General features: G+C 45.0%; 1 protein-coding gene across 1 annotated transcript; it reads left to right on the top strand.

Moving 5' to 3' along the window:
* Positions 1-1,183: 1,183 nt before the first annotated feature.
* Positions 1,184-23,513, top strand: ZBTB34 (zinc finger and BTB domain containing 34). The gene is made up of 2 exons (XM_045790916.2): positions 1,184-1,279; positions 19,670-23,513. The coding sequence occupies exon 2, from the start codon at positions 19,680-19,682 to the stop codon at positions 21,192-21,194; it is 1,515 nt and encodes a 504-aa protein (XP_045646872.1). The 5' UTR covers positions 1,184-1,279; positions 19,670-19,679; the 3' UTR covers positions 21,195-23,513.
* Positions 23,514-23,809: the final 296 nt, after the last annotated feature.

The following is a 23,809-nucleotide window of genomic DNA, read 5'->3' as shown; positions in this document are numbered from 1 at the left end:
TTTGGAATATTCTGTTGCCCTAAGAAGTTCCTGTCTCGAGTCAGAGAGCTAGGGAGCTCATCCCAAGTTTGCCATTTAGCTGTGTCTCTTTAGATATGTCACTTAACCTCTCTGAGCCTCAGTTCCTTCCTGGATAAAATGGAGCTAATAATTAATGGCTACCCTCTGGGGTTGTGTATTAAAGGGGGTCATGTCTATAAAGGGTCGGCACAGTGCCCAGCACAGACTGCTTAACAAAGGGTAGCTGTTGTTATTGGAAGATGACCATCTGATAGATCCCAGAGAAAGAGTTCCTGCTTGCAAAGGATGTAGGAGCATCAGGAAGTATCAGCTTTGTATCTTGAAGAAGAGCTGGTATCTTGACTCCTGGTTAATTTTTATTACAAAGTCAGAAAAGGGAAAATAAAACCCTGCCAATACTACGGAGGAATCCACCAAAATGCAAAGCTCTTCAAAGGGGGTTAAATTAGCCTAAAGCAGAGAGGAAAATGTTGGCCAAGCTCGCACTTGCAGCCGAGTGTCAACATTGGGGTGTCTCCAAGGATCTGGAAATGCACATTTTTTGAGGCCTGCTCTGCGACAGGGGTTTTATAACCACAAGTTCGGAACTGTTATCTCCCGCTTTGGGGGGGGGGGGAGTAATTCGCCCAAGGTCATACGTTAAGTGACCGGATATGGCAGGTCCCCAGACCCGTGGTCCTAACAACTGCACCTTACTGCCTTCAGCTGTCCCGCCGGGCGCGGCTCGGGTGAGGGGTAGGCGCCCGAAGGGCTGTGGGATCAAAGGTCTCGGAAGGGGAGAGCTGGGCCAGGGGTGGTCGCAGGCCCCCGCCGCGGTGGCCTGTCGAGGGTCCTGGCCTACCCATTCCTCTCCGGAGACCCGGGGCGCGCCCCGCTGCGGAGCCCTCCTCCCGCCAGCAGGGGGCGCCGAGGAGAACGCGGGCGGGAGGCCGTGGGGCACAAAGTCGCCGCCGCTACCCCCCTCCCGGAGTCGGGACCAAAGCCGCCGCTCGCCCACGCGCCCGCCGCGAGGTTCCTAGACACGGCCGAGGCGGGATCTGGGACCCGGAGGCCCGGTGAGAGCCTAGTCCCACGCCGCCACCGCCCCCGTCCGCGCCTGCCCGGAAGCGCTGGCGCCGAGGGGGCGGGGCCGGGAAGCGCTTCCGGGGGCGGGGGGCGCGGGCTGGGGCGGCAGCCGGAGCGGCGGGGACGGGCCTGGCGCCGGCGGCGGCGGAGGGGGCGCCGCGGGCGGGAGATGTGAGCGCGGCGCTCTCGGCAGGTGAGGCGCGCCGGCCGGGGGAGGCGGGCGGCTGGCGAGGAGCCGGAGGAGCCGGCGGGGCCGGGGGCAGCCCATGGCCGCTGTCCGGCTCCCTCTGGGCGCGGCGGGGCGGGCGCCTCCGCGCCTGGTCAGTCCGGCGGGCCGGTGGGTGGGCGGGCGGCGCGGGCTGGAGCCGAGGCCGGGCGGGGTCGGGAGGCCCGGGCACCTGCTCTGGCTAGGCGCTTGCCCGGGAGAGGCCAACAGTGCTCGGCTCCGGAGTCCGGGAGCCTCCGGCGGGGCCGAGGGTCGCGCTCGGCAGGCTGCCCCGGGCTCCCCAGCCTCCGCCCCGGGCGTCTCGGGATTCCATGCTTCCGGGCCCCTCGCCCCCAGGGGCGCTCCCCCTTTGTACGGGGAGGCCGGATGGTTGAGTGACCTGCAGAGCCTGGCCGGGCCGCGAGGTCGGCCCTGCTGGTGGCTGCAACGGACCCCCTGCCCCACGCCACCGCCTTTCTCCAGGTAAACAGGCGGCGGCGCGTCCTGCTTGGCCCTAGACGTCTCCATGGTCACTCTAGCCCTCAGTCGGTCCTGCCATTACGGAGGGCCGGGCTGGGGTTAGCCTCGGGGTGTAAACAGTGTCCTTCTAGGCTGGGCGGTTGTGCTTTAGGGCGGCACTAGTCTGGGAGTTGTCTTGAGGCTTTCAGCAAGCCTCTTCCACGCTGGGCCTCAGTTTCCCCATCTGATCAGTGAGGGTTTTAGATTAGCTCTCTAAAGACCCTCGTGGGTCTGCCAGTCTGTATGTGTCTGAAAATGGAAGGGCTGTCCCTGGTTCAAGACATTGGGCAGTTTCACTGAAGACTTTTTGCAAATGTAGACTTCTAGCCACTTAATACACTTGGTTTCAGACAGGCTTTAAAATGATTCCCAGAAGTGTTTCTAAACCTTACCTTAATCATATTTCATCCCTTGCTTTTGTCCCTAGTAGTAGTCAATCACATCCTGCTGAGTTTTTGCATGCAAAATTTTTTTGTTGTTTATATTTGCCCATTTTCTCTTTGTTCCTTAGTCCAGGCCCTCTTTGCTTCACATCTGGATTATTGCAACAGCTTCTTAGTTGGTCTGTGACTTCAGAAGTCCCCCGCCTCCCCCCTCCTTCCTTTATGCTAATGCCAAACTTAATATAGGAAGTCAAAAAAAGAGTTGAGTGCTTGCTTGATTATTAAATGTCAAGATGCTGTTGCATGTGGTGGGGGAAAGTATTGGAAGACACACAGCCTCCAAGCAGCTTTACACTAGGTGCGGAGGCTTTACCTGTGAAAAGGTAGTTGATTGATGAGACAGGGCTGTGTGCTATAGAATTAAGAAGAAGAAGAGACGGAGGTCATTGGAGGCTGAGTGGTCAGGGATGGCTTAGCGAGGAGGCAGGATTTGAGCTGGCTGTTAACGGATGAGTAGGATTCAGATAGGAAAAGAGGAATCAGGCCCAGTGATCCAATGGAGTTGGTGAATAGACCAGTCTCCTTGTCGAGAAGCGTTCATATGGGAAAGGGGATAGGAGGAAAGATTGGTTGGGGCTTGTTCCTGAAAGAACTTGAACACTAGGCCAAAGTTGAAACTATTCTAAAGTCAGTGGTGAGTGGCAGGAGACGAGGGGTGGTTTGTGGTAATTTGCAGGAGGGGAAAGAAGAGGCTTGGGGCCAGGAAATCACCTAAGAGGCCATGGCATTGAGTAGGGCCCTCTTGTGTGCCCCATTGTGCCCAGCCATTGCCCGCCCTATGTTTTCAAGACTCGCCTTGGTTTGGCCCCTCCCCACCTATCTGAACCATTCCTTGCTTCTCCTTCTCCCATCCGTCCTCTGCAGAAGCAAGTTTATGTCTGCCTCTAGGGCTTGGCTCCTGTCGTTCCCCCTTCTGAAGTGCTGGCCTCCTTTTTCTTCTCTGTGTAAATTCTCCATTTCACTTCCTTCAGGCCCCTGCTGAAGATATACTTCCTCCAGAGAGTGTTCCCTGACTGCCCTACCCCCATGCCTTTGTGGCACTCAGAATCTAAAGCTCAGGATTCAGCATTTGTTGCTTGGTTATTGAACTTGTTCTTGTCCCAGCTGGAGCGGGAGTTTTTTTGAGGGCATTGTGTCTTAATACTTCTTGTGGAGCCCTGGTGGTATCCAATACGTTAGTCGAACTTTTATAAGAGATACTCAAATACTTCCTGATGCTTGTTGGTAAACAACTTAAAAAAAAAAAATTGATTCCCGTCCTTTTTAAAGGGGAATCTTATCAATGACCAGCTTTCTCTGTTATATATCACTTACGTGTCATGCTGCCATTCCAAGTGGATGTTTTCCACTTTCATTCTTAGAGTACACATAGCATAAAACGAATCTTTGAAAGATTAGAAAGTTTACTTTTGATTATGGGAAAGAAAAAAGTCATGTAATTCTTTTGCTGGAGACTGAGGAAAGAACTTCAGCTTTGGAATCAGGCCTGGATTTGAATCCCAGCAAGGCCGCTTGTTAGCTCTGTGAACTTGGGCAAATTGTATAATGTCTCTGAGCCTATCTTCTCATCTGTAGTGTGGGGATAATAAAATCCATCTCATAGGGTTACTACGACTTTTAAAATGAAAAAAATACGCATATGAAGGACGTAGCAGAGTTTGCAGCTCCTATTAACTGCTCAATACATTTTCATTATCATCGTCATCTTCAGGTGTAAATTTATCAAGGTGGAGAAATGAGTTTTGGGTTTTGACATATCTCTGGATCCTTTCCGTTGCAGCACTTGTTGAAAATGTCAGTATCCTGAATCTAGAATGCTCTCACTGTTTTCTTCCCATTCATTTTCATGTTACTTCAGTTTAAATTTTGCTTCCTGTTTTTCAAACTTCTTAATTGTGTCCATTTAATGTTTTATAGCTGACTGCTGAATTTAGCTTAGTGAAGGTCATCAGCAGAATGCAGTTTAATATCTAATGGTTATTTTCTGGTTGATATTGATGGCACGGAAAACCTCACAGAAGAAAGCAAGTCAAGGTGAGCTTTTCTAATCCTTCTGTCCTAAGAGGTGGGACTTGTGTTTCCCAGACCTGGTGTCCCTGGAAGTGCCGGCAGTAAGCAGGTGAGATGCCACTTCTTGACATTTTTGAGTTCTTGCCTTAAGAAAGCTTATTCATTCCTTTGCCTGAAACCTACCTTTCTCAGTCGGGATGAATTCGTGAAACATCTACTTGCCCACTTCACAGACAGAGGTAAAGAGATGTTTTTGGACGGAATGGACATCATTCAGAGAAATGGCTGCAAACTACTCAAAGTACAACACAGTGTAAACCCTTAATTATCATTGCGTCGATGTAATGATACATCCTTAAATGAGAATTCTCTTTCCACTCAAAGTTGATCAGTAAGAGTCAGGTACCAGGAAAAACCCTGCATCTCACCAGTGTGCCTGAATTAAAGTCTTATCGGAGATAAGAATTCCCACTCAGGATACTGACAAATCCAGGTTCAAATCCTGGCCCCCGACAGTCATTAGTGACCTTGGAAAGGTCCTTCGTCTCTCTGAGTTTGTTTCCTCATCTGTAGAATGGGGATAGTTGCACTGTCTATGTCAGAGTGTCGTCCTGAAGGTTCAGTGAATAGGTAAAGAGCTTATTTAGCATAGGGTACACAGTAGGAGTATAACTGTTAGTCCCTCACATTGCAGGTGAGGTTAGAGAGGCCATCCCTACCCCGCCAGGACAGCTCAGAAGAAGCTTCTGATGTTCTGCATTGACTGAAAGACAAACCCCACTGTCAAACCAAACCGTACTCTCAGAATTAGTGTAACTGAGCAGACTTGGAGAATGTTAACGCCTTGGTAGGAAATCTTAACAGTTTGGATAAAAATGTTCTTTCAGGCTCACATGAATTAATGCAGTAAGAACTCTAGACTTGTTTTCTTTTAAATTAGGATGAGTGCTTCATGAATATCCATCACGGAATGCCATTTTATTTATTTTTTTCATGCATTGGGTTTCAGCAGCACCAGAATGTTTTATGCAGCCCTGGTGTTATTCGGCTGCTGCTTTCTAAAGGATTAGATTGTAATTCATGACAGCTCAAGTTTAGTTTTGATCTAGACCCAGGCAGAAATACCTAGAAAAGTTATTTTTATATAGTTGTTACTGCTGTTACCATGCCTGCTGTCCCTAGTGCTTCCATCTGTGGTCTTTTTCATGACTTTTTGTATGGAATGGAAATTAGAGATCTTAGGTCTTCAGTGCCTGATAGAGGAAGCCGAGGTTGAGTTGTGGCTCTGGTGTCCACAAGTGACTGAACCCAGCAGGTGCAGATCTGGGTTTGGAATCGTGAGCATCTTGATTGAGAATAATGGGTACTTCATGGTGCCTTAACTCCCAGATTCGTAACCTTGCTTTCTTTTCTTAGAAGTGTCACTGGGTATTTTTAAATGAAGTGGAGCAAATTAGAGTGTTTCTGGGTTAAATGGGCCTAAGCCCCCTTGCTAGATTTTGCCTGCTGGAAGGGATGGTCTTGGATCTTCATCAGGGAGAATTGAGAGCTGGAGGTGTAGTGATCGTGGCCTCCGGGGATTTTGAGCCACCGGCTTGGTTCAGGTCAAGTCAGCTGACATGTGCCGAGAACCTCTCTCTCTGCCAGACACAGTGCTGGGCTCTGGGCACACGGGCCTTGCCCTCCGCTCACAGTCGAGGGTGTGCGCTCAGCAGCGCGTTGCCCCTTGCTTAGATTTTATGCTTGCACTTTTGTTCCGGTTGTCCTTACGGGGGAACACTTCCAGGGCTTTCCCCAAGGATGTTGTAGAGGGGATTGCAAGGCCCATGTGGGTGTTTGCCCAGATGGCATTTAAGTGTCCCCTCTCTCATCTTCAGGCTCTCTTCAGAATGGGTTAGCAGCGCGGGAAGGTATCACTAGTCTGCGTTCTGGTTTTCATTGTTCTGTGTCCTTACAGCTTTAAAAGAAGGCCGGCCCGATGCAGAACTTTATTCATGAAATGTTGTGTTGAGGACAGGGCTAAGTGTGGGTGTTACCTTGTTCTTGTGACCACGTTAGAGTACCTCGCATAGGAGCAAACAGCAAAACTTTTCTGCTCTCAGCTAAACTTTTTTCTGTTTCCTCTCTCATCTTACCTGTCTCATCTGTCTCATCTCTCATCTTAGTACAGTTTTTGGTTACTCCCAAATCAGCATCTGATGTTTCTGTACAGCTCCCCTCCCTTCCCACTACCTGTCACACAGCTCTACACAGATGCCCAGTGGGCAACCCAGACTCTTCTCTGAGGCAGAACTCACTTGCCTCCTGGAAGGGATAGCATCCTGCAGTCTCTAAGTCCTGTTGAGTCCTTCTTTGGACTCATGTTCAAGTTGGCAGCTGCCAGAATTGAGTTGGGGTTTTCTAATCTCATGTTCAAGGCCCTCTGCGTCCCGACGGTGGTTCTCCTCTTTGCCCTGTCACCCCTGGAACCTGGCCCCAGCCACTACTCCACACACCACACATTTCAATCCTTTATTCCCTGCTCCTGCCATCAGTTCTGTTTGAAGTGTTCTTTCTGTTCCATTTGAAATGCAAAGCCCCGTTCACATATTACTAACACCAGGAAGCTTTCCTTTGTTCTGTTTTGATTTTTAGAAAAATCTTTTTGGTCAAAAGTAATCAGTCTTGTCATTCCTCCTCATAGTTCTTTGTTTCTGCCTCTATAATTGTCTGCTTGATACACTAATTATCCACTTGCAGCTTATCTTTCTCTAGATTCTTTGGTTTACAAAATTATATATTTTTAGGTAGAATCTTACACATGTCTTAAAAAAACTTTTGGTGAGAATAATACAGCTATGTGATAAAACATTCAAGAAGTATAAAATGAAGCCTGTTTCCCTTCCCTCTCCCCGGTCCTTAGACCTCATTCCCAACGTCCCCGACATTAAGAGTTTCGTGTGATTCTTTCCAGAGTGCACACAGCAGTGTGTATTTATTCTTTTAAGAAAAGTACATGAAAAGAATCCCACATATGCATAAGTATTCCGTATCCTGCTGGTTTGGGCTCAATAATAGAACTCTTTCTGTATTGAAGCATTCTCATCTAGCTATCCTTTTTCATGGCCGTGTAGTGTTTCATTGTTGTTTTGAGCCGGTCTCCTCTTGCTGGATTTTGAAGTTCTCCTTCTCTCTCTCGCTCTTTTTCTTTTTCTTTCTTTCTTTCTTTCTTTCTTTCTTTCTTTCTTTCTTTCTTTCTTTCTTTTTTTTTTTTTTTTTGCTACAGCAAATAAAAAATGCTTATGGGGCATCCTTGTTACATATATTCTAACGTACTCTCGTAAGGACTGTTTATTTGGAGGGTCAATTCCTAGCAGTTAATGGTGGACCAAGTGGTGAATGCCTTCTGCATTTTGATCGATCTGACCAGGTTATCGTCCCTCAGGATTACACTTGCCAATTCTTTTTTAAATGTGTGCAAATCTGATGGGTCACAACTGGTATCTCATTTTTTCTTTCTCTAATTCACATGAGTTTAGTCATGAAGAAAGCTAAACCTCTTTTCATGTGTTTTTTGGTTGTCTTTTCTTCCTCTGTGAATTGTTAATTCCTTTGTACCTTCTTCATAGGACTTTCTATGTCATCCCAATCTGATTGATTTATAATATAAATTAAGGAATTTGGAAAGTAGTCCATTGTCAAGTGCGCGTGTATTTTTTCTCGATATGTCATTCACTTCTGGTTTTCACTGAGGGTATTTTTTCTGTCGTATTTGTCAGATGTATTGGTCTTTGCCTTTGTGGCTTCTGGGATTTCTGTCATGCTTGGAAAGATCTTTATGTCCTTATTATAAATAAATTTATCCATGCTTTTTTCAGTTACTTTTTGGTGATAATGAGGTCTTAAAAAATATTGTCATAAGAACATACTGGCATTGAATGGAAAATAATAGGACCCTCTTTCCCGTCCCTGGTGCTAAGAAATCCGTAAACAGGCAACACCTTTGAAGACTCGTGTTGCTTCGCTTGACCGCGTTTTCTTTCCTTTGAGCATCTAGTGTTGCCATGTGGGAGGGCAGTCATTACCTGTTCAACGTTTTGCTCAAACCCAGTGGGAAGAGCAGGGTGAAAGGCAGAGCATAGTATGGATTAACTGGTATATCTGTTCACCCCTGTCAGGATCAGTCCTGTCTGCTAGACTGTGGCTTTGCTGTCTTTGCCAAGTAGCTTTTTTATTGTCAAGCTCCTTCAGGTAAAATGCGTTTGTTTTAGTGAGCTTTGGAACCCAGATCGGGGGTAAGATTCCCATGTTGAATCTCAGAACACGGTCTTGTCCTGACGCATGGGTGTGGTGCCGTGTTCTGTAGCTTTTTTGGGTGGGACCTTGCCGAGATTTCAGGCAGCTTTACTAACTAAGGCTTGTTCTCATGTGGTCTTGCATCGGATCCTAGTTTTCTTTGCAGAGCACGCGTGCATGTTTATCTCTAGGACCCCGCTCCTGACCTCAGGTCTGTGCGAGGACCTAGGCTGACCTGTGCGTGGGTCATCCGGTGTGGCTCTCCCCCGTGGCTTGTGACCACAGTGCCTCACTGTGGAAACATCCTCCCTTCTCTGGTCGCCCAGTGTGCCTTCACTCCCCAGCACGGGTCCGTTTTCTTCCTGAACCTGCTCCTTCTCCACTCCTCATGGTGCTGGCCTACCCCTGGCCTGCGCCTGCCTTGCTGCTGTCCTCGGTCCTCGGTCAATCCTGGATGGCCCCTTACAGTCTGCTCTGGCTTTTTGAACACCAGTCTCAACGCTGCTTAGAATTCTGTTGAACTTGGGCTGAACCTGTGTCTTGGCAGCGTCTGCTCTGTGACTTCCACCTTTAAACACCAGAAGGACCAGTTGCTTGAGCCTTGGGCCAGTGGTTTCTAATTAATTGAGGCTGTAGCATGAAGATAGCTGTTTATTTAAAGGAGTTAAGGGTGCCTGAGTGGCTCAGTCAGTTAAGCATCTGCCTTCGGCTCAGGTCATGATCCCAGGGTCCTGGGATTGAGCCCCGCATCGGGGGTCCCTGCTCCGAGGGGAGCCTGCTTCTCCCTCTCCCTGCCGCCACCCCCTGCAAAAGCATGCACGCACACACACTCTCTTTCTCTGTCAAATAAATAAATAAAATCTTTAAAAAAAAATAAAGGAGGTAAAATCAGACAGGCTAAGGGGCTCTGATGGGGGAAAAGCTGTGCAGATGGAAGGCATACCATTCCTCAGCTGCAGAACCACCTGGGACCTTCTTTTTTTTCCCTCCCTCCTTTCCCTGCTCAAAGCCCTTACTCCTCTTGGAGATTTTGTTTGAGGAAGAAGGTGCTGTAGTAAATTCCTAGAGCTGAAATTGTTCAGTCACAGGGGACGTGCATTTGTAATTTTGATGAATATTAATAAAATATCCCCACTCGCCTTTCTCCATCCCCTTCCTCCTCACAGAAGCAGTAGGAGCCCTTGGCAGCATTAGGGGGATGTTTACCACTTGTTCCTGTCCCTTTTCCTGGCCACCACGCCAGGGCAGGAATGTAACCTAGGGCAAGCTTTCTTCTCATCCTGCCTTTTCCTGACTTCTGCTGGTCCTGCTGTTCCCTGAGGGCAAATTCGACAAGCATCAGGAGTTACTGTGTAGGAGGTCTGGATGGGTAGACTTTGCAACAGTCCTGGGAAAGTTAGCCTCTTGGAGTCTCGGTTTCCTCGTTTCTAAAAGAGGGGTGAAAGTACCTCCCTTGGGGGAGGGCAAGAGGATTCAGGGAAATAATGCATATAAGTCCTCTATGACGTGCCTCGCCTGTATCAGGCACTCAGTCAGTGTTGGTTATTGATGACGATGAGCATGATGGGCTTTCCAAGTGAGGGAGAAGGCTGAAGAGTGTGGCAGGGGACAGTGGTCCCCTTTTACAGTTGCTGAGGCGGGTGTAAGGGTGGCTGGCCACAAGGAAGGGGATGAAGGGTCAGGACTGCCCACCTCAGAGGGGGTCCTTCCCAGAACCCACTGAGACCAGTGTTGGCACAGTATCATCAGCTGACCTTGGCAGATGCTGTGTGTGGGGTGAAGGCTGCTTCCAGGGGTTGAAAGTATTCTCCCATTAAAGCAATGGGCAGAGCAGGTGGTATTTGTGTCCATTAGTCGAATGAGCAGAAGAGGACTGAGGACAAGTTGAGGAGGTGACAACTTGAACTTTCCAGCAGCCCCTGCAACTAAGTCCTTACCATGTATGTTTTTCTAAAGAGGTATTTCATGTTCTTATCCAGAGTGTGGTCTTTACAAACAAACAGAAAAAAATAGTTAAAATAAGTATTAATGAAAGAAAAAGTATTAATGGTATTGAAGAAAAATGTCCAGCTGATAAATGCTTGTTTTTTAAATTTGAAAATAGCAGTGGAAATGTCTAGTTTGGGGATGGCTTCTTAATATAATGTGACAGACCTGTGATTACTCTGTTGAGTTAAAGAATACTGATTCTGATTTATTTAGTGAGAGGAGTAATCAAATTCATTATTGTCTTCTGAAGCAGCTGCAAACTTAGTCTAGATGAAAAACTAATATATAAATCACTTTTCTGCATTATCAAAAATGAATTTCATTCCCACATCTCTCTGAGTTGGGAGGAATCTGCATTAAGCCCATATCAAACTGCAAGACTGGGAGTCTTATTCGTCTTTGAATTCCCTTTGGTTTGTGCATGCAGAAGATTGAAATTGAATGAATATTTTCTATACATGTAGAAAAATAATTTAAATTCCCAGTTAGTATGCCATTTAGTGATTGCAATTAAATGTAATATTTGCAGCATATAGGACAAAAGGCTAATTTCCTTAATTTGCAAAGAGCTCTGACATTCAATAAAAAATGCAAATATAGGCAAAGGATACGAACAGACAGTTCGAAGACAAATTTAGACAAATTGCCATTAAACATGAGAAAAGATGATCGGCCTCACTTATAATTAAATAAAGGCATTTCAAAACCATGAGATGCCATTTAAACTGATCAGTCTGGCAAAAGTGAAAAAGTGTAATGCTCATTATTGGCAGTTATGGGGGGGACAGGGACTTCATGTGCTGTGGGTGAGGGTAGCTGCCGCTGCCTTTGGGACCCAGTTGGTATGATTGGTAGAAATGAAACCACGATCCTAGCAAAGTCTTCTGCTTAGAGGAAATACCGTGGCTATTTAAATTTTTTCCTGTTTGGGGTATCAGTTGGGCCTGGTTAAGTACATTGTGACACAGTGTTCCGTGGAGTACTCTGAAATTGGAGAAGGTAATGAGGTAGATGAGTTTGTGCTATCGTGGAAAGATTTGAGGGTGTATGAAATACATAAAACAAAGAAACAAACAGGGTATAGAACAATTTAGGCTGATATGTGTTTATAATTTTTTCTGGAAGAACACTGAAAACTCTTACCAGTGATTATCTTTGGGAAGAGGAACTGGGGAAGAGCTTTGCTATTCATTTTATATTGTCTGTACTAGGATTTGAAATTTGTGTGCATATATTTTATTTTAAAGATTAAACTAATAGGGGCGCCTGGGTGGCTCGGTTGTTAGGCGTCTGCCTTCGGCTCAGGGTGTGATCCCGGAGTTCTGGGATCGAGCCCCACGTCAGGCTCTTCCCCTGGGAGCCTGCTTCTTCCTCTCTCACTCCCCCTGCTTGTGTTCCCTCTCTCGCTGGCTGTCTCTCTCTGTCAAATAAATAAAATCTTAAAAAAAAAATTTTTTTTTAAGATTAAACTAATGAAACATTGATCTAAGTTAGGTGTAGGCCCGCTGACATTCTGTGCAGGGGAGGAATCAAGACCTACAAGAAACCAGTGGGGAGCGCATGTTGGGAAACTGCTGATCAGAGGAGTGGGGGATCATATTTGAACTTGATTGTCTCTTGAAGAGGTTCTGACTTGCTTTACCCCTGGGCCACTACACCTGACAAATCAGGTCGTTGGGTGTAGAACTTATGGTTCATTATGCCTTTTGCTCCTTTAAGCTTGGTAACGTGCTTAGGGCTGAAGTTACCTGCAGATTCCCTGTGTGTCAGACTTTCAGAAGCCTCTTCCTCTGGAGTGTGGCTTGTTAGCAGCTCTAGGCAGAGGGCTTTGAATCTCATTGTCACGGCCAGAAGGAGGTGTTAATGTAAAGGAGAGGAGAGTGAAGCACTTCCTTTCTCATTTGCAGAAAACTGGAATCCCTCTCTTAGGTGTTAATCATGGTCTTTGGTTTTTCTCTCCAGTGATTTTCTTTCAAGTGTAGTTCTCTTCTTTTCTTCTGAGAAGATAAAAAGCCACGCAGAGGAGGAGGAAGCCTCACCGGGAGGCTAGTTTCAGTTGTAGACTGTTTCAGAAATGCTTCATTGTTTGCTCTTTTCTACTGGTTTTTGCCCACACCTTTGCATCTTTTGAAAAACCTAAGGCCACCTTCCTTTTGCGCTTTAATTCCCAGAGTCACTATTTACGCACCCTTCTGTCATGCCAGGCAGTATCTGTGTTTCTAGAAGGCAGTCTGGTGTAGTTAGGACCACAGCCTCCCGAGTCGGAGTAAGTTCATCTTTTAACTGTGGGACCTTTGGCAGTATCTGAACTGCTTTTCAGTTTCTTCATCTATAAAATAGGAACAGTCCTAGTATTTCCTTCACAGAATTGATAAAAGGATCAAATTAATATATATAAGGTGTTTAGCGCAAGATAAGTCTCGTTATATGCCAGCTTTTATACACATTCAGTGCATGAATTTCCCTCATTTAATCATGACCGCAATCACATAGGGCAGTAGTTCTGAGACCTTTTCTAGGTAGGAAATCAAAGTTAACCGACTTGTCTAAGACCACGTGGCTGTTTAAATGTTCGTTGTTATGATTTTTATCAGAAAGTGGCAGAGCTAGGATTCATAGCCAAGTCTACCTTCAAAGCCAGGTCTTTTTGTTATACCATCCTGTCCCCCTAAAAAAGTGTTACAGCTAACCTTGATACTGTGGGCCAAGCAGCCACTGTGCTGAGTGCTTCCTACCTTTTTTTTTTTTTTTAAGATTTATTTATTTGAGAGAGAGAGAGTGAGCGTGCATGCACGTATGCGTGCACACAGGGGGAAGGGCAGAGGGAGAGGGAGGGAGCTGTAAGTAGACTCCGCGTTGAGCCCGAGGGGGGTTTGTGATCTCAAAACCCGAAACCAAGAGTTGACGCTTAACTGACTGCACCCCCCAGGCGCCCCTAGTGCTTCGTACTTCTGCATACTTGTATTCCTCATAACAAGCCATGAGGCTAGGACTATTATTCCCATTTTCAAGATAAGAAAACTGAGACTTAGAAAGTTTATGAAGTATCTCACCCAAGTTTTACAAGTGGAAAGCAGGTGTCATTTGAACGCAGATCTGACTCCCAACTTTGTGCCTCCACGGTTTTATTATGATCTTTTCCTGTCTTTTAAAAACTGGATGAGGTATCCTAATTTTTTTTTAAAATGTTACTCTTTTTTTTCCCCAAAGATTTTATTTATTTATTTGACAGAGATAGAGACAGCCAGAGAGAGAGGGAACACAAGCAGGGGGAGTGGGAGAGGAAGAAGCAGGCTTCCAGTGGACGAGCCTGATGTGGGGCTCCATCCCAGAACGCCGGGATCACGCCCTGAGCCGAAGGCAGACGCTTAACCGCTGTGCCACCCAGGCACCCCTGCCCCTAAAATGTTACTTATTTTTACTGATATGTTCAGATAGTTTAGAAATGTGTCTAAAAAGATTCTTTGACAGCTAATGGGGCTCCTGGCTACCCTGTCCCCCTCCCAAGAGGCAGTAGAGGTTATTTGTTTTTGTGCATCATTCCAGAAATAGTCTGCGCATATCCATAATGTGTATATATTGACACAGCAGTGTGTGTGTGTTTTCACGGTGCTTTATACAAACAATACCTGTACCGCTCGGCACCGCACCCTTCTCCCTCAGCGAGATACCTTGGTGATTATTTCATGTCAGTATGGAAAGAGCTTCCTTGTTTGTTTTTTCCGGTTGTATAGTAGCCTTAAATATGGGCGTCCCATAAGTTATTAACCACACTCCTCTCGATGGGCATGTAGTCTGTTCCAAATCTTTTGTTGTTTTGTCCAGTGCTATATAGTAAATTCCTAGGGCTAAAGTTCCTCGGTCATGGGGGACGTGCATTTGTAATTTCAATGGACATCCCTAAAATGCCCTCCAAAGTATTTGCTCGTTTTACACCCCGCCAACAGCGTCTGTCAAATTATCATCGGCAGGAATTTTAAGGTATTTTTTATTTTACTTGTTTTTGTCATTCCAAGTAATAAATGTTCACTGTTAGGAGTTTGGAAAATGCAGGAAAGTACGAAGAAGAAAGTAAAAGCATTTTATTTTTTTTTAAAGATTTTATTGGTTTATTTGACAGAGAGGGAGACAGCCAGCGAGAGAGGGAACACAAGCAGGGGGAGTGGGAGAGGAAGAAGCAGGCTCCCAGCAGGACAGGGAGCCTGATGGCGGGGCTCGATCCCAGGACTCTGGGATCACGCCCTGAGCTGAAGGTAGATGCTTAACGACTGAGCCACCCAGGCGCCCCAGTAAAAACATTTTTAATCTTAACATTAATGTAACCATTCTGTATATATCTCTCAGTATTATTTCTATGTATATTTAATATCTGTATATACATAATTTTAGAAATATCCTACTTTTGTTGTTACCTGATTTTTTTTAACAGCTTTACTGAGGTACAGCTTACATATCATGGAATTTGGTCATCTTAAGTGTACAATTCAGTGATCTTTAGTAAATTTATGACGTTATACAGCTATTACCATAACCCACTTCTAGACCATTTCCATCACCCATAAAGATCCCTTGTGCTCATTTGCTGTTGATTTGTTTCCTGATTTTTTTGTGATGTTATTAAATATTCATTCAGCAAATATTTATGGAGTGTTTACTATGTGCCCGGCAGTAAGCTGGATGATAGTTAATAAAACAGATAAAAATCCTTGCCCTCTTGGGGCTTGGATTTTGTAGAGCTAACTTTGCATTCCTCAACGTCAGTTTAAATAATGACATAGTGTTCGGTAGACAGGTGTGCTATGCTGTAATAATTCCCAAGAAGGTGGGCAATTTGGTTGTTTTCATTGTTTTGCTATAGTAATTGAATATGCTTATGGATAAATTCTTGTGCCTATATCCGTGATAGTGATGAATCAAGAGGAATGCCATCGTAAGGCTTTTGTTGTATTTGCGTACCAGGAGTATACGAGAGCGCCGCAGTCCCTATAGCCCTGCCAACTGGGTTTAAATCATGCCAATTTGAGAAAGAATTGTATCTCATGTTAATTTTTATTTGTTTATTGATGTTGTTAAGCACTTTATCTTTGTTTCAAGACTATTTTAATTTTTTTGAAGCATCTGTTCATAGTCTTTGCCCATTTTTCAATTGTTAAATTTGTTTTTATTGTAAGAGTTTTATATACTTCTTCGCCATATATGTCGTATTTTTCATAATTTGTCTTTTGTTCATTTGTTTTTGGTCAAAAGCCATTTTGTAAATGTATAAAAGTTCTTCCGTGATTAAATCTCTGTGTTTTCCTCTGGTATCTGTTTTTTGGGCCTAGTAAGACTTTCTCTAGAAGTTTTGGGGGGGGTATGTGATGAAGAAGGGATCTAACTTTATTATTATATATTCATATTATCCAAGCAGCATCTATTTCAAAAATTCTTCCTTTTTCACTGATTGGAAATGGCCCACGGGGTCCATCCGGTCTGACTCCCACCTACGTTCACAGCCTCGTGAGGCCTCTGTCCTTCCCCCAACTGTACCACAGTTCTCTAACGCCTCTTTCCTTCCTGCTCAGGCTCTCGACTCTTTGTGTGTGTCATTCCTTCAGTCTGCAGCACCTCCCCGCCCCCCATTACAAAAGATCTCATAGCCCTTGTCATAGTTTTACCAAGAGAATTCGAGCTCACCTGGACCCCTTGTGCCTGGTGTGGAGAAGACAGTACATACTCAGAGTGAATGAATTCCAGCATGATCATACATTTTTTTTTTTAAAGATTTTGTTTATTTATCTGACAGAGAGAGAGACAGCCAGCGAGAGAGGAAACACAGGCAGGGGGAGTGGGAGAGGAAGAAGCAGGCTCCCAGCGGAGGAGCCTGATGTGGGGCTCAATCCCAGGACTCTGGGATCACGCCCTGAGCTGAAGGCAGACGCTTAACGACTGAGCCACCCAGGCGCCCCTGATCATCCATTTTGACATCTGTATGTTTGGCTGTTTTTTGTGGTTGTTTTTTTCTAAAATGTCTTCAGTATTTATTCTTCTAGATCTACAGTGTCTGCAGCGTGGTAGCCACTGGCCACATGTGGCTATTGAACACTTGAAATGTGGTTATTCCCAATTGAGGTGTGCTGTAAGTGTAAAATAGACATCAGATTTCGAAAAGTTAGTATGAAAAAGAGAATGTGAAAGGTCTCCTTAATAACTTCCTAACATTGATTATGTGTTGATAATGCTTTAACTAGGTTAAGTAAAAATGTAAAATTTTAACATTTTTATTCATGGAACTGCTAGAAAACACTACACATGTGGCTGGCATTATATTTCTGTTGGACAGCAGTGTTCTAAGATGAATTTTAAAATCACTTTGTGAAGTTACTAAGGAAGTACTTCATCGGGCTGCGTTATCGTCATTAATTTGGGGGTAAAGTGTCTATAGTATGGAATCTTTCAGAAGTGTGATACGTATCTTCATTTATACATGTTTTTGTTCTTATTAAAGTGTTACAGTTTTCTTCTTGTAGATCCTGACTCTTTTTTGTTTATCCCCCAGGTATTTTATAGTTTCTGTTACTATTGTTGGTCATGACTTGTCATTATCTTACCTAACTGGTTTTTTATGTACAGTAGTTTTTTGAAACGCTTCATTTGCTACTTCCTGCTTCTAAACAGATTTGTTCCAGTGATTCCCTTGTGTTTTCTGTGTAAATAGTCCTGTCTGCCTTGAATAGTAATTTTACCTCCTCTTTTCTGATGGCTCTTTGCCTTAATTTTCTCCTGTCTGTGGCTTTGGCTAGAGCTTCCAGAGCAACGTTAAGTAAGAGAAGTGATGGACAGACAACCTAGTGTCCTCCCAGGGACTAATGGGAATGCCTCTACTAAAAGTGTTCACCAGAGTGTGCGCCAGGGAACACCAATTCTGGGGAATACTTACATGTGTACCTTGAGAGAAGTTACACCTTAAATGAGTGTGCAAACTGCTGAGTTGAATAGAATTCTTGTCTGCAGGACTTTTCAGGTGGGTTATTATGCTAATATATTTTTTAACCCCTAGGAGGTAGGGATATGGAGTCTAGCGCATGGGCTTGTGTGCTACTAAGTACATTTTGGGAAATGCAGATAGGATGTTTCCTTTCTAAGGATGATGTTGCCATTGGCTTTGCAGTAGGTACTGTTTATTACATTAAGAAAATATTCTCTTCCTATTTTTTCCTTACTCCGAAAAGGCATTTAACTTTCTAAAATCCACGTTTGGCATAGTTTTGGTTTGGCCATATGGTTTTTCTCCTTTGACTTACCGATGTGGCGGATTATATTTATACATTTCCTAGCATGTAGCCATCCTTACATTTGGTCACAATATATTATTCTTTTAATAGGTTATGTTTCTGAGTATTTCCTTGAGGACTTTAAAATCTGTTTACTTAGGTAAAGTTGACAGTCGTCTTCTTTATCCTGTTCACCATTTTCTGGTATCAGATTTAAGCCATATAAATTGAGATGCTTTAATTTTTTTTTTTTTTTTTTTTGAGATGCCTTAAATGTTTCAACATGCATCTGAAACAGTGTGAACGGCCTGAAGATCATTTATGCTTTGGCACTTCTGTTTCTTTTTATTTAATTCTGCCAATTTATGTTATTCTAAAAATATGTCCGTTCCGTACAGATTTCAAATTGATTTCAATCATAAATCTAGGATAAATAAGGGCACAGTATTCCTCCTTAACTAAAATGTTTTAACTCAGATTCTGACAACGATAAAAAAAAAAATTCTGGTGTGATCTAGTCACACTAACTGGTTGATCCTTTCCTGCAAGCGTCAGATTTAATTGCACATTGTTGTGTCTTATAATTTTAAGAATTTTCTCTGCGATTATATGCTGTTCTGTATTCATTACTTTTTTGCTTTCTTTGGGTTTAATTGGTTGTTTCTTTTCTGACCTCTTCGGTGATTTCATATATTTTTCTTCTTTGTTGTTTAATGATAAAACCTTTTAAGGCACTGACTTTCCCTGTTAAAATTTGTTGTTTCAAAATCGTCAAGATTTCATGTTGAGAAATTCCAAATATACAAAAAAGGTGGATTTTACAGAAAACACCTGTGTACACCCACCGTCTACACTCTACGCTTGTTAGCACAGTCCTGTGTTTGCTTCCTCACCTGTATCGCCATCTCCTTTTTTGGATGCATTCTCAAGTAAGGTGAAGACATAAGTAAACTTGAACTTTACTCCTTAATCCCTCTTGCTGCAGATTTGATGTGAGTTTTCTTTTTTTCTAAATAGTTCTGTTCCGTTTTGATTTTCTCTTTTGATTCGGTGTTTATTCAGAAGGTACTTAAATTTCTGTTGGTTGGATTTTAAGCACTAGAATATAATTGTTAGATCTGATTTTATTGTGTTTTGCTCAGAGAGCAAAGACTGGGCTGTATCCATTTCCATGGTTGTGAGTGATTCGGTGCCGTGGGTTCTTGGCAAGGGCAGCCAGCCTGTCCACGGTGTGCGTGCGCTGTGAGCACTGGTGGACAGTGACAGGCTTGTAATATGTCCGTCACTCTTGGTGCTTGCCCTGTCTAAAGCTCTTCACTGAAAGAGTCAGTTGCCAGCCCAAAAGGATAGAAAGATGTGCAGAACTGAAGAGGAAAAAACGCACATCAAAACAACTCAGATTCTAAATTAAAAAGGATTTAGCTCCATTCAGTGTATCTGGTATGCCGTCTGCTTGAAAAACACCAATTGGAAACATACAAGTAAGGCAGAACATTTTTTTAGATGAGTTTGCATATTTTTTACAAAGTATTCCAAATCCTTAGAAGTAGGTGAAACAGGGAAATATTTTTCCTAAAAGGATATCAAATTCTCAATCAGCTGGAAAGGCCCTACTATCTATATATAAGGTGTTATAATTTTGATGAGGATGAATGTTAGACGGTTGGGGCAGTAGGCTGCTTGAAATGGAGGTTATCTGACTTTAGGTGAATTGACCAAGACCTGAAAGACTGAAAGCAAGGGGAAGAATGCCCAGGTCGGCCCGTGGAGGCACAGTAGCTGCAGTGGTGGTGGTGATGGTGGTGGTGTGATTTTTGCAAGCTTGTGTTTGTGCCGCTTGTACTTAGTGAGGAGTCACTGGTGAATTATGAAACTCTCTCTTTCTGCAGATTACGCTTCATGTCAGTAGAAATGGACAGCAGCAGTTTTATTCAGTTTGACGTGCCCGAGTACAGCAGCACTGTTCTGAGCCAGCTAAACGAACTCCGCCTGCAAGGGAAACTATGTGACATCATTGTCCACATTCAGGGTCAGCCATTCCGAGCCCACAAAGCAGTCCTCGCTGCCAGCTCCCCCTATTTCCGGGACCATTCAGCATTAAGTACCATGAGTGGCTTGTCAATATCCGTGATTAAAAATCCCAATGTGTTTGAACAGTTGCTTTCATTTTGTTACACTGGAAGAATGTCCTTGCAGCTGAAGGATGTTGTCAGCTTTCTGACTGCAGCCAGCTTTCTTCAGATGCAGTGTGTCATTGACAAGTGCACACAGATCCTGGAGAGCATCCATTCAAAAATCAGCGTTGGAGATGTTGACTCTGTGACTGTCGGCGCCGAGGAGACAACAGAGAGTCGTAATGGAGTTAAGGACAGCAGCTTCTTTGCCAACCCGGTTGAGATCTCCCCTCCGTATTGCTCTCAGGTACGGCAACCCACGACGAGCAGCGATCTTCGGATGGAGACGACGCCCAGCAAAGCTTTGCGCAGCCGCTTACAGGAGGAAGGGCACTCGGACCGAGGGAGCAGTGGGAGCGTTTCCGAGTACGAGATTCAGATAGAGGGGGACCATGAGCAAGGGGACCTGCTGGTGAGGGAGAGCCAGATCACCGAGGTGAAGGTGAAGATGGAGAAGTCCGACCGGCCCAGCTGTTCCGACAGCTCCTCCCTGGGGGATGACGGGTACCACACGGAGATGGTGGACGGGGAGCAAGTCGTGGCAGTGAACGTGGGGTCCTACGGTTCCGTGCTCCAGCATGCGTATTCCTATTCCCAAGCAGCCTCACAGCCAGCCAGCGTCTCCGAAGCTTTTGGAAGTTTGAGTAATTCTAGCCCGTCCAGATCCATGCTGAGCTGTTTTCGAGGAGGGCGTGCTCGCCAAAAGCGGGCTTTGTCTGTCCACCTGCACAGTGATCTGCAGGGCTTGGTGCAGGGTGCCGATAGCGAGGCGATGTTGAATAACCCCGGGTATGAGAGCAGTCCCCGGGAGAGGAGTGCAAGAGGGCACTGGTACCCATACAATGAGAGGTTGATCTGTATTTACTGTGGGAAGTCCTTCAACCAAAAAGGAAGCCTGGACAGGCACATGCGGCTCCACATGGGAATCACACCCTTTGTGTGCAAGTTCTGCGGGAAGAAGTACACACGCAAGGACCAACTGGAGTATCACATCCGGGGCCACACCGATGACAAGCCATTCCGCTGTGAGATCTGCGGCAAGTGCTTTCCATTCCAAGGTACCCTCAACCAGCACCTGCGGAAAAACCACCCCGGCGTCGCCGAAGTCAGGAGTCGCATCGAGTCCCCCGAGAGAACAGATGTGTACGTGGAACAGAAACTAGAAAACGATGCATCAGCCTCAGAGATGGCCCTAGATTCCCGGATGGAAATTCACACAGTGTCTGACGCTCCTGATTAAGATGGTAACGAAGTGCACCCAGACAAAGCACATTAATCAATGCATATTTGTGATTTGCTTTGTTGTAGTCTTTGGTTTTCCCAACCATCTGGAAATCTCTCGTTCTCTTGGCAGTTTTTCTAAGGTTTCTGGAAGGAACACTTCATTGTGTTTATCCTTTCCCCCACCCTCCCTCTCCCAAGGAGCTCAAAGCATGAAGGGCAACGTATCCAGGGAAAACACAGGCTGACAGTATTCCTCTTTGGCTGAACTCTTAATCCAAAATCTGCCAGTGATTTAGCTATGCCAACTGGTTGACCCTACATTCTCTGCCAAGAGGCATACTCTCTCGTTGTGTGCGCTGGCACCAGTGCATTTCCATGGAGAGAGACCAGGATGCCGTCAGCTGATACAAATGGGTAACCTTTTCTAATTTAAAATTACTTTTAGGGGTAGTTAGACAATTTATATATATATATAATAAAGCGATTATTATATATATAGTATATATACATTCTCAAATTTGATTTTATTCTGGTTGAGGTGAATGTAAGAGGAATATATAATTTAATACAATGTGAACAGGGCTTTTGACTCTGTCTGGTCCCTACCCAATGTTAGGGTTTTGACCCTTTATTTCCCTTACAAAAGAATGTTGATAGGTTTTCATATATATTAATCATTGTGTCCAAAAGCAAGCAAAGCAAATCACAGTGTTCATAGCTCTGCTTCATAACAAGTACATAAACCAAATGCCATAAAATGTATACAACTCTAGTTGGAAACCGTTTGGAATTTTTTGTTCGTTGTCCAGTAGGTAAGCTGGATGACCCGTGGTGCTGACCTTTTTACATATTGTAGTGTTATATTAGCCAACCCCAAAGGAGCAGTGGTTTGCAATGTTTTTACTGGCCTACGAATCTACCTTCATTCCGTACTGTAGAAACATACATACCAGGTAACTAAAACGAATCACTCTACCACGAGTTAGTACTCGCACTAAAGGAAAGGGATTTGTAGCTCTGTCTACAAAATTCTCCAAGCAGTGTTGTGGGGTTTTTTTTTCCTCTCTCTCTCTCTCTCTCTCTCTTTTCAAACAGCTAGTTCAGGTGCACAGCAACTTTTTCTACATGCAGTTCCCAGGGAAACTGCAGAACTTGGAATTTGTACTTTTTGTAAAGATATACTCTACGGGAATTGCAAGCAATATATCTATCTTAGTATTGTGTGTGCTAACGAGAGCCTCAGTGGCTCCCCCACTCTCAGTGTTTCCTGCTTAAAGAAACCAACAGTCAAAAAGCCCTCTAAGATACTCTGTGTGTCACCAAATCTGTGTGTGTGTCACCATTTTTTTGGTCACGTGGTGCTATTTTTATGTTCTGTATCTTTTAGGTCAGTATAGTTGTAGAAAATGTGAAATCTAATGGTAATAGCGAATTACAGTTTTGTTTTGTTTTGTTTTTCCTCTCGAGTTTTTAGCTTGAAAAGAGACCTCAAAAGCATGTGCTGGCAAACACATTACTGTATGAAAACATACCTGAGTCCTATTTGAATAATGTTTTGTTAGTACTTTAGGAAATGTCTTCAGTTCTAGATTTTGTTTACCCGTGTGCGTGTAGTAAACAAAACGGGCTTTACAAGGTTGCTCCGGTACCGTCCACTCCGACCGAGGAGTCGCGTCCGCGGCGGCGGTGCGTTTGCGCGGCCGGAGGGCGTCGGCGCCCCAGACTCCGCCGCAGAGCCTGGGCCCCGAGACCCGCGGGCAGCGCGCCTCCGCCGGAGGACGGCGCACACCACCTGCGAGAGAAACAGACACGAGAGACCAGCCTCAGAGGCCAGGAGTTCAAGGAATACAAAATTAGACGTTTGCCGGTTTTCCATGCTTTTTTGGCTCTTAAAATACCAAGAATGATGGGGGCTTGGGGGGAGGGCGGGGTGATTTGGGGGGAGGTCTTTGTTTGGTTTTGTTATTTTGAGACAAGAAAATCGTTCAGGCCCTTGTGTGCGATAGCCCCCCCCCGGGGGTGGTGGCGGTGCGGTGGCGGGTCGTTAGCACACGGGCTCTGTCGTTCCCGTGTGACCTGCCGCGCCCCACGTCAGTGTTACTACGTACAGATTACACTCTAATCCTGCTGCTCGCGAGGAGCGGCGCTTGCTGAACCGGGTATATAGTTTGCCTTTTCCTGTCAGACTGCCTAAGGAAGGGGTGCGTTCTCTCCCTGAAGCACTTGCTCAGCTCCTGTCAAAGCCGCGTGCCTCAAGGGGAGGCTGGACCCCACGTGTTTACCCACTGAAATATGTTCTGGGGTTTCAGGTAAATGTTTGTGATTTTTTTTTTTTTCCCCCCGTACATGAGTAAGTTTGGTTTTGGTTTTTCTTTTTAAGAATTAAATGCAAAAAATTTGTGTGGTGATACAAATTAAGTTCGTGACAAGAAATGCCCAAATCAAGGACATGAGAGGTCAGGCTCAGGGAAGGCACCTCCTTTTCACTCAGGCTTGGGGGCCTTCTGAGAGGTCTCCAGAGCATTCCGTGATAGATGAGACAAGTCAGGAGGGGAGAGCACTGGGGGCAGGTACCTCGAATATCCTGGTTCTTGTCACCGTGTCCGTCTTAACCTTATTTACATGGAGTTC

The sequence above is a fragment of the Ursus americanus genome, chromosome 18 (assembly GCF_024610735.1).
Source record: "Ursus americanus isolate L20-20 chromosome 18, mUrsAme1.1.p, whole genome shotgun sequence".
Taxonomy (NCBI): Eukaryota; Metazoa; Chordata; class Mammalia; order Carnivora; family Ursidae; genus Ursus; species Ursus americanus.
This window is presented reverse-complemented; position numbering and strand designations above follow the sequence as displayed.